Below are 10,918 nucleotides of genomic sequence, written 5' to 3' on the forward strand. Positions count from 1 at the left end.
ACTGGACAACCTCTCAGGCGGGGTTGCCAGATTGGAGTCGGATTTCATTGCAGACAAGGATTCCAAACTTTTTAGGAATCCAGATGAACATTCTGAATTGAGTCCAAACCACATTTTTTCCTTTAGTAAGTGACTAACACCAAGGGAATATTATTTACACCAACTGACCAGTCTAATTGGACTAAGAAGTCCACGCTGGGGTGGTGTGAATATAGATAGATATTTTATTCATGCCAAAGGGAAATTTAGTGAAATGGTCTGTCCATTTATGCCAGACTTTCTATTTTGTATTTTAATGTGTGTGCAGAAGCAGCGGGAAAACAATGCTTCCACATCTAACTGTAAAAGCGTCAGCGCTCAATAACAGTCTAGAGTAGTACAAATGTATGCTGTGCTTTGTGACCCATGGTAAATTTGTTTAATAGATGGATGTGAATATTTGTCCATTTTTAGTTACTGAGCTGCTGCGTGTCAGGAGAGTGAAAAGACTAAAATAACAAGTACATTATAATATATAATATAAGTGTAGCTTGTCTGAATGTAGCTACAACTTTCCAACAATAGTTCCACATTAAATCTTTGATATTCCTAATATTAATTTGAAGAATAACTGAATGAAAAGTAAATGAGGCTTAATCCGGTTTGTGGTTTTTAACTGCATGTGATCGAAAATATGGTAACTATGCAACTAAAACACTCGATCTGGCAACCCGACCGGCCGCTCGATCCATAATGATGTCATCGCGTTTTAAAGCGACAGAAGGTCCGGTAACTAAAATCCACGTCACATTAAATAAAAAATACCGTTTACAAATATTTCGGATATTGAAAGTTTTTATATTGAAATCCTATTGAAAAAAATCCTACAATTTAACTAGATTCGGATTTCACGAAATACACGACGAGAAGAGAAAACAGAACAGAAAGAAGAGAATAAAAACAACAAATATAGGGAAAATGAAACAAGGAAAGGCTAAATAGTTCATTTAAAAACTTTAAATCTTAAATCTAAATTCAATTTGTAAAATTCAGCAGTTTGAACTGGATTCACTGGCTACTGCGCATGCGTAACAGCTCGCGCCCAACCCGGACAGCTCCGTCAAGAAAATATTAATATCTAGCTATTAGCATACGGATAATAAAGTTTAGTTGTTAGCCTTTTAAACTAGTTCAGAAACATATTTTTTAAGATATTGTTATATGTTATTATGAAATGTATATACGTAAAGCAATATATAATAGTTTTTAGTAAATAATCGTCGAGGTGATTAGCTAATATATATTTCGCTATTTAGCGTCAGGTTTATTAAAAGTTAGCTTAGCATAGCTCAATGTGGGAGCAGGGGACCACACACGGCTTCCAGCTGCGGCAAGCTGAACCGGCTGAAACAGAAGAAAGCGGTCACTTCCTCAGTTTTGCGAAGTAACCTTGTCATTTTCTAAAGTTTTGCTGTTATTTGTTGCCGTTTTAAGACTTCGAGGTAGCGTTAAACGGTTTTCTTGGTGAATAAGCGCTGCTGAGTGTGATTAGTGGGTGTGTTCTGCCCCCTGCAGGCGATCACGAGAAGTTCACCGGCGCTCTGCGGTCACTGTGTGTCTCCCTGCCCGAGAGCTTCATGACTCTCCATCACCCTCTCAGTATGGTGAGGAGTTCTGGGAGAAAATCCTCAGATATCCGAGGTAAATAATAATAATAAATAAATAACACAGGTTTGTAAACAAACTCAAGTTTACACATTTTCAGGTGATCCTTTTTTATACTTGTGGTTTTCTTACACACAGACAAGGCATTTTCTTTACTTTTAAGTTTTCAGTGATATTTAAAGAAAGTAAAGCAGACTTCTCTCAGAAGAAGGAATTATAACCTGACTCATAGAGGAGTGTCTTTTATATAGCAGGAAGGCAGAGAGCTACGATCCGTGGTGTGGAGATCCATTAACCGTGTTCTCCAGAGAACCCGCTGAGATGGTCAGAGCATTTCCTCATTCATTTATTGAAATTCATATGAAAATGATTTAACTTATTAACATATTTACAGTTTACAGGTGATGTCAATGAGTCAGGTGAAGATCTGACGTGTGTGTGTGTGTGCAGGTGTGGACAGGACTGAGGGGAGGGAGGAACGAGAACCTCTCTGTGGACACCCTGCCATCTCCGGCTCAGCTGATGGGCAGAAGAAAGAAGCGAGGACGAGCACAGAGAGGAGACGCAGCACAGATACAAGCAGCTGCGGTCACACAGCACATCGGAGAGCTGAGGAGGAAACAGAGCGCCATAGAGCAGTGAGGAGTGAGAGAGAGAGAGAGAGAGAGATAGATAGAGAGATATGTGATGGTGATGATGATGATGGTTACAGAATGAAGAAGGAAAAGTGGTGGGGCTCGACACTGGGTTACACTTCAGAGAACAGCTGCTCTTTTGATGTCGGGAGTTCTCCCGAGACTCTTTGGAGTCCAACACACCTGAACACCAGCACCGATTACCCACAGGTACAGTGTTTACAACAACAGGTCACAGGAAGGTCACAGTTTGGAGATGACCGCCTGATAACAACCCAGCTAACGCTAAGTGATGTGACATGTTGGTGTATGTCTTCTGAGTGTTCAGGTGTTTGGTGGCTGTAAGGAGATGATGGATCTCGCACCTGGTGGAAACCCCATGATGTCGTTTGCGGTCGCAGGAACAGCACGCAGAGAGGCGGAGAGGAGCTGGGACACGCCCTGTCTGGATACGCCCTATGTAGACACGCCCGTAATGGACATGCCTTATCTGGACACGCCTTATCTAGACACACCGTGTCTTTCTCATGCAGAATTCTGGGGTTTCCCTTCCATTATGTAGAATTTTTTTTGCGTATTCATGAATTTAAATATTGAATGTTCCTTTTCTCTTCAGCGATTTAAATTCAGATTGTTATTATTTTTATTTTCATGTTTATCATCTGAAAAGTCATTAGTGTTTCCTGTCCTGTTTTTTACCTCTGTTTTCTGTTAGCAGGCATGTTGAGTGCTGTTCTGTTGATGTGTCCATGCTTTAAAGAAAAGGGTTAAAGATTTATTTAAGATTCTGTGATTTAAAATCAATTCCACATTAAATTAATAACATTTTAAACATTTTCACTTTCTAGGGCATCATCCCAAACTCATCTTTCACTTCTGTTGCGTATGATCTCAGATTGGGATGTTAGTAAACAATTTGGATCTATTAATTTGCATATTAATTAGTATTTAAATATTCAGACACGTGAATGAGGAAAAAAGTTTAGATATTTATTGTGAAATAAAAGGAAAAAACTCTATAAAGATTTCCATTGTACCTTTTATTTATTTATTATTTAGTAATTGGCTAATTAATCTAGCTATTTATTTATATTAATATATAATATATATATTATATATATATATATATATATATATATATATATATTTATTTTATTTGAATGCGGTGAAATTACAGGTTTATATTCTCTGGACTTTTAAGTGGTATTTGTACAGCTGGAACTTTATGCTGATGACCATTAACTTTCTATCTGGACCCCACTGTGTCCACATCAGACATTTGCTTTCTTTTCAGGATATAAGCTGATTATTATTATTAAAGTTTCCCTGTAGCGGTGCAGCAAAACTGATCTGGAGTTTATGATATTTGGGAATTAATATTTATAACAGTAAAAGTTAGATCAGTATGGATCTATCTATCTATCTATCTATCTATCTATCTATCTATCTATCTATCTATCTATCTATCTATCTATCTATCTATGTGTCTGTCAGCCCATTATTTCTGCTATCAGGTTTTATTAAGCTTTTCAGTTGTAAGTGTATTTATACAGTAGTCACTCCCATAAGAGCTTTTTCTCCAAGTCTGAATCATTGTATAAATGCCTCTGTGTGATGCAACATTAAAATTTCCCTTCTCTGGAAAGAAGAGGCTGTGTCCAGCATGACCCAAAGCAGCTCCATGGAGACATGGTGTGTGGGGAGTGAAAGAACTCGAGTGTCCAGCAGAAAGCATTCGGGTCATCTCATCTATGTGGATGTTATTCAGACATGTAGCACACTGGTGCAGACTTCATGGTAACAGTAAGAGCGTTCCCTCATGGCCGTGTCCTCCTCCTCAGGATGATCTGCTTCCACACACTGAGCATACAAACATGACAGAACATGACAAAATCATCAAGCTGTTGACTCAACCTCAGGTTTCAGATCTGCCCCCCGGATGTAGGATGTGCTGGACCAACAAGTTTGATCCACGGAGGCTCCACCTCCACACATCACCTTTACACCACGGCACACCTTCAGAGGTCTCTTGGAGTTCATTCCTTAATTTCTCCAGCTGTTTTGGAGAGAGATATTAGGCAGGAGGTTTATATAGATTTAAATCATGATGTATAAATAAGTAAATATAAAGATATTTGAAACATATCGCTGTTACTGCAGCTTTTCTCTGCGTTTGATAGAATACTGTAGAATTTTGCGGCGTTTTGTGAAACTGTTATTAAAAAAGAAATGAAAGAAAAGGAAATTGTCATCAGAGGATTCCCCGCAATGACGTCACGCCCCGTTGGTCATTTTCTGCGCCGATAATGACCGTCATTTTCCTGATATTCACAGTAGATCTTTGAGTGAGCACGAGGCCGGTGAGTAAGCCTCAGTGCACTCCCACTCGGACACTGCTGTAGACATTCCGAAAGTGAAAGTCAGCGCAGGGGATTAAGGGAAAAAAAAGAATGACATTTCCCAAGAACAGAAGTTTTGCAGAAGTGTGATGCCGTTGTTTGAATGTCTTCGCTGGCAGCACGCGCAGCTGTGTGACGGTGGAGCCATGCTGAAGTGGAGTGTGTTGGTGTATGTGGTCGGGGTGATGGTGGCTCTGCTCCACCTGCATTACACACACAGGCGGATGCTGACCGAGCTGCAGAGCGTCAGGTCCGAGTGCAGCAACCTGCACTGCTACTACTGCTGCCCAGGGGTGGGTGAGTGGAGAAACCTGTCTGTCTGCCTGCCTGCCTGTCTGTCTGTTGCCGTGACAGTCTGTGTGTCTAGCAAACACAAAGGCAGACAGACAGGAAGACAGAATGTTATACTGTCTGTCTGTCTGTAGCTTCTCTGTATGTCATGTTAGTCTGTCTGTCTTGCTATTTGCCTGTTACCCTGTCTATCTGTCTCCTAGCCTGTGTGTATGCGTATGTGTGTGTTTGTGTGTGTGTCCAATAACCAGAAAAAGTTGATAGATTTAACTCTGAGCAATCATTCCTATTTTCTATCTATCTATCTATCTATCTATCTATCTATCTATCTATCTATCTATCTATCTATCTATCTATCTATCTGCCTGTCTGTCAATCTATCCATTTATGTATCATCCATCCATCCATTTATACACCCGTCTATCTATCTATCTATCTATCTATCTATCTATCTATCTATCTATCTATCTATCTATCTATCTATCTATCTGCCTGTCTGTCAATCTATCCATTTATGTATCATCCATCCATCCATTTATACACCCGTCTATCTATCTATCTATCTATCTATCTATCTATCTGTCTGTCTGTCTGTCTGTCTGTCTGTCTGTCTGTCTGTCTGTCTGTCTGTCTGTAACCTGCTGTTTTTTGACCAACTGATTATTTTGTGATTGACTCTGTGATTTTGAAGGTAAACACTCATCCAGGTTTGTAGAAACACGTCCCTGTGTTTATTTATTCCCTGTCCACACATGAGATTTTTACCAGAGGAAACGTGTAAAAACGTCAGTACAACTGACCAGGGCTTTAGACTCACTTTACTCAGAACTTTGAGTAAACGTGCTTATCAAATATTTCCCGAAATCTGATAATCAGTAACCAGAATTTGTTGTACATCTAACACTGTGTGTGTGTGTGTGTGTGTGTGTTTCAGACCTCGTTATCGCTGGCCTGTGGGAGCAGCAGAGGGAAACGGGACGTGTCCTCTCAGAGGAAACCGAGACGAAAGAGACAGAGTGAGTTTGTCTGCATGCTCACACAACCTTCTGTACTGTCTGTATCTCCATACCACATCACATACAGTGTCAAAAATCTGTTCCTCCATCTCTCTCTCTCTGTCTTTCTCTCTGTCTGACCTGTACATTTCTATCCCTTCACTACTCTCCATTCCTCTCTCTCTCTCTCTCTCTCTGTCTCTTTGACTGACTTGTACATTTCTATCCCTTCACTATTTCACTCTTCATTTCTGTCTTTCTCTCTCTCTCTGTCTCTATCTCTCTCTCTCTGTCTCTCTTGCTCTGTCTCGCTCTAACTCTCTCTCTCTCTGACTGACCTGTAAATTTCTATCCCTTCATTATTTCACTCTCCATTCCTGTCTCACTCTCAATCTCTCATTATTACTCTGTTACACACAGACATTAGTCTCATTCCTGAGTGTTTGTGTGTTTTCTCAGCAGAACATGGCATGTTTCTGCACCTGGTTCCTGCCTCCACCTACTCATACGGTACGCACACACACACACACACACACACTTCACTGTATGTAAAGTCTGTTCTGTTCTCATTTCTTCCTCTCCTCTTCAGATGATCGTGATACGACTGTCCTGTCCTGGGCTGTTGGGCGTAGCCAGGGGGCGGGGCTTCAGGTATCCGGGGATTCCATCACCGTGGTGACCGAAGGCTTGTACTTCATTTACAGTCAGGTCAGTGCGATTTGTTCTGTAGATTATCTTCAAAGACGTGTTCAGAACTCGTTCCTGGTTCCTGTGCTGCAGGTTCTTTATGAGGATTCCGCCACACTGATGGGTCACGTGATCACCAAGCGCCACAAGGGGGCGGAGACTAAACTGATGAAGTGCATGACGATCATGTCCCCTAACGTGAGCAAGCCTCTCAACACGTGTTACACTGCAGGTGAAGCTTCACTCACGTCACTCACGCTAAACAGCCTAAAGCCGATGTGCTGCAGGTCACGTGTCCACTCACATCATACACACTTCCAGACATTTCATCATTTGACAGATTTTAGACAGGTAACGTGGCGCAGGTGAGAACAATCACGTTCCTCCTCTGAGTCACATGACACTGCAGAGTCACACACTCAGCCCTCTGCTGCACACATGAGCTCACACTCACCTGTGATTGGCTAGTGTCGCTGTGATTGACAGGGGAACGAGAGGAAGCCCCTCCCACACAGAGAGCACTGGTCATTTTGCTGACCTAATGAACCACATTTCGAGGACAAAAATAAAAACAACAGTCATTTCATACAGGCTGCAGGTCAACATCAGAGATTAGTTTATAATAAAATATCCATCCAATCAGTTTAGCTCAGCATAAGTGTCCTGTGTCTCTGGACTGTAGATGACCACAATGCAACCAGATTAATCCTAACAGTGTCACAGTAACGCAGATCCTCACTGTAATGTCCATAAACCAGTACAACTGTTCATAAACCAGTACAACTGTTCATAAACCAGTACAACTTCATAAACCAGTACAACTGTTCATAAACCAGTACAACTTCATAAACCAGTACAACTGCTCTTAAAACTGTTTTAGAAAAACACACCATGATCGGACATGACATGACATCACACACACACACACACACACCTACAACCAGCCATCTGACGTCACACACACACACACACACACACACCTACAACCAGCCTAAATGTCACACACACACCTACAACCAGCCACGTGATGTCACACACACACACACACACTTACATCCAGCCTAAACGTCACACACACGTCTACGTCACACGGCTGGTTGTAGGTGTGTGTGATGTCACAAACAGTGTTGTGGTTCTGCATCTGTTTCATGTTACTCTGTAGACTTTTACCCCATAAAGCCTTAAAGAGCACAACCACCACTCACACACACACACACACACACACACACACAAAGCAAACAGAGGCCTTTTGAAATATCTCATCTGAATGAATGAATGAATGAATGAACACACACCTTTATCACATGTTCAGCTTTTTAAACTTTAACTGTACCGCAGAAAGACACCAGTGACTCAAGCACTTCCTGATAATCCTTTAGCTCTGACACAAACCCCAAAATTCTGTGTGTGTGTGTGTGTGTGTGTCTTTCAGGCATTCACTTCTTGGAGTCAGGATCAGTTCTGGAACTTTCTGTCCCACGGGCGCCAGCTAAACTCGTCCTCTCAGCTCCAGCTACTTTCATGGGGATCTACAGTCTCTGAGTATCAGCCTTCACACATGTATGTGTGTGTGTGTGTGTGTGTGTGTTTACAAGTGAATTTAGTTAGAATTTACAGTATGTAAGACATTAATCATTAATCACATCTACATGATTACACACACACACACACACACTCCCCGTGGATATGACGGTAATCTGACGGTAATCTACATGTTTATCTCTGTCCAGAACGTAAACTCCAGTTCCGCTGGTCCGTTTTGGAGGCGATGGAGACACCTAGTGGACATATGGGGAACTACAGCAAGAAATCAACAGCAAAATATAATCATAGAATTATCCTGCTTCCAGAATCTTTTACGCAAAAAGTATCTTTTTACAACATAAACTGAAGTCACACAGTCTGATCACGTACATTTTTTATTTTCTTTAATACTAACGATTTTTTTTGTCAAACCAATTAAACTATTAAACGATAAAATGTTTGAAAGTGTCCTTTATATTTCCTCTTGACAAAATATCACACACTGTTTTGTAAAATCTAGATAAATGTGTGTGAGTTTCAGTAAAACCTATAAATAACCCTGAAGCCCAAAATCTGTCACATAAACGACTCGCTGTTAACAAATCTGGAATAAAAATACAGGATACAAATCTCAGGAATCTGACTGGAAAACTGTGGGATTCTTACAGACGTGTAGAGACAGTAACTAACAGGAAGTTAATAAAAAGGAAACAGGATTTTATTTGAGTGATTATTCTGTTACAGGTTGACTGATTTGTTTACAGAATAATAAATGCTTCACTGCACCTCGTCTTTTCAGTGTTAGTGGACATGTCTGATGTTGAGTGATAGAAAGCAAATACTGGACGTGAAGAAGAAGAAGAAGAAGAAGAAGAAAAATGATATAAAGCACATACTATAGAAGAAGAAGAAGAAGAAGAAGAAGAAGAAGAAGAAGAAAAATGATATAAAGCACATACTATAGAAGAAGAAGAAGAAGAAGAAGAAGAAGAAGAATGATATAAGAAGAAGAATGATATAAGACAAAGAAGACATTTTGATTGGCTGTCACTTGCTGAGCTCAGGGTTCAGGAGACAGTTCTGAGTTCTCTGGTTGTTCCTCAGAGTGGCCAGAACCTCAGCTCACAGAACCCTGAACCACACTGGTCCTGGATGAGCTCCTGAAAATGTTTTCAAATTCAGATTTTATTCATCACATACAGAATCATACACAGTACGACATGTAGTGAAATACTTATTACGACTGTCCTACATTTGAAGAAAGAAAAGAGTAAAAATTGTGTGTGGACAAGAAAAATAAAGGGATATAGTTAAGAATATAAAGAGAAAAATAGGGAAAATTAAATGTTGAAATTAAAGACAAAATAATTGTGAAAAACTAATAGTTACCGGATATGCATATGCAAATATATATATATATAACACTATATTGCCAAAAGTATTCGCTCACCTGCCTTGACTCGCATATGAACTTAAGTGACATCCCATTCCTAATCCATAGGGTTCAATATGACGTCGGTCCACCCTTTGCAGCTATAACAGCTTCAACTCTTCTGGGAAGGCTGTCCACAAGGTTTAGGAGTGTGTTTATGGGAATTTTTGACCATTCTTCCAGAAGCGCATTTGTGAGGTCACACACTGATGTTGGACGAGAAGGCCTGGCTCTCAGTCTCCGCTCTAATTCATCCCAAAGGTGTTCTGTCGGGTTGAGGTCAGGACTCTGTGCAGGACAGTCAAGTTCATCCACACCAGACTCTGTCATCCATGTCTTTATGGACCTTGCTTTGGTCACTGGTGCACAGTCATGTTGGAAGAGGAAGGGGCCAGCTCCAAACTGTTCCCACAAAGTTGGGAGCATGGAATTGTCCAAAATGTCTTGGTATGCTGAAGCATTCAGAGTTCCTTTCACTGGAACTAAGGGGCCAAGCCCAGCTCCTGAAAAACAACCCCACACCATAATCCCCCCTCCACCAAACTTTACACTTGGCACAATGCAGTCAGACAAGTACCGTTCTCCTGGCAACCGCCAAACCCAGACTCGTCCATCAGATTGCCAGATGGAGAAGCGCGATTCGTCCCTCCAGAGAACGCGTCTCCACTGCTCTAGAGTCCAGTGGCGGCGTGCTTTACACCACTGCATCCGACGCTTTGCATTGCACTTGGTGATGTATGGCTTGGATGCAGCTGCTCGGCCATGGAAACCCGTTCCATGAAGCTCTCTGCGCACTGTTCTTGAGCTCATCTGAAGGCCACATGAAGTTTGGAGGTCTGTAGTGATTGACTCTGCAGAAAGTTGGCGACCTCTTTGCACTATGCGCCTCAGCATCCGCTGACCCCGCTCCGTCAGTTTACGTGGCCTACCACTTCGTGGCTGAGTTGCTGTCGTTCCCAAACACTTCCACGTTCTTATAATACAGCTGACAGTTGACTGTGGAATATTTAGGAGCGAGGAAATTTCACGACTGGATTTGTTGCACAGGTGGCATCCTATCACAGTTCCACGCTGGAATTCACTGAGCTCCTGAGAGCGACCCATTCTTTCACAAATGTTTGTAAAAACAGTCTGCATGCCTAGGTGCTTGATTTTATATATATATACATATATATATGTAAGGCAAATATAAATGTCCAGTTGAACAGTTGAACAGGAATATCAGGGAGTACAGTGTCAGTGCAGTGTGCACACAAGGATGTACAGAAAGATGTACAGTGAGTGTTATTGTGTGTACAGAGTAGTGCAGAG

The 10,918-nt window shown here is 41.3% G+C and overlaps 1 protein-coding gene across 5 annotated transcripts; it reads left to right on the forward strand.

Annotated features, from left to right (window-relative positions):
- Positions 1-4,285: 4,285 nt before the first annotated feature.
- Positions 4,286-8,808, forward strand: tnfsf13 (TNF superfamily member 13). 5 transcript variants are annotated; one of them, XM_058382559.1, is made up of 7 exons: positions 4,286-4,639; positions 4,798-4,971; positions 5,904-5,985; positions 6,424-6,474; positions 6,554-6,883; positions 8,084-8,211; positions 8,382-8,805. In XM_058382559.1, exons 2-6 carry the CDS (start codon positions 4,825-4,827, stop codon positions 8,191-8,193), a joined length of 720 nt encoding a protein of 239 aa, XP_058238542.1. In that variant the 5' UTR covers positions 4,286-4,639; positions 4,798-4,824; the 3' UTR covers positions 8,194-8,211; positions 8,382-8,805. The 5 variants fall into 5 exon arrangements, with proteins under 5 accessions (XP_058238542.1, XP_058238540.1, XP_058238541.1 ...); XM_058382560.1 differs by having other exon boundaries at positions 4,288-4,971; positions 6,554-6,672; positions 6,745-6,883; positions 8,382-8,785; XM_058382561.1 differs by having other exon boundaries at positions 4,289-4,971; positions 6,427-6,474; positions 6,554-6,672; positions 6,745-6,883; positions 8,382-8,781.
- Positions 8,809-10,918: the final 2,110 nt, after the last annotated feature.

Source organism: Hemibagrus wyckioides, linkage group LG28 (genome assembly GCF_019097595.1).
Source record: "Hemibagrus wyckioides isolate EC202008001 linkage group LG28, SWU_Hwy_1.0, whole genome shotgun sequence".
In the NCBI taxonomy this organism is placed as follows: Eukaryota; Metazoa; Chordata; class Actinopteri; order Siluriformes; family Bagridae; genus Hemibagrus; species Hemibagrus wyckioides.

What these genes read in the sequence shown, in the direction of transcription:
- tnfsf13 (XM_058382557.1), top strand. Translation starts at nt 4,768, where the DNA reads ATGCCGTTGTTTGAATGTCTTCGCTGGCAGCACGCGCAGCTGTGTGAC. An exon ending in GCTACTACTGCTGCCCAGGG is followed by an intron (nt 4,972 to 5,903) that starts GTGGGTGAGTGG and finishes TGTGTGTTTCAG; the next exon opens with ACCTCGTTATCGCTGGCCTG. An exon ending in TGCCTCCACCTACTCATACG is followed by an intron (nt 6,475 to 6,553) that starts GTACGCACACAC and finishes TCTCCTCTTCAG; the next exon opens with ATGATCGTGATACGACTGTC.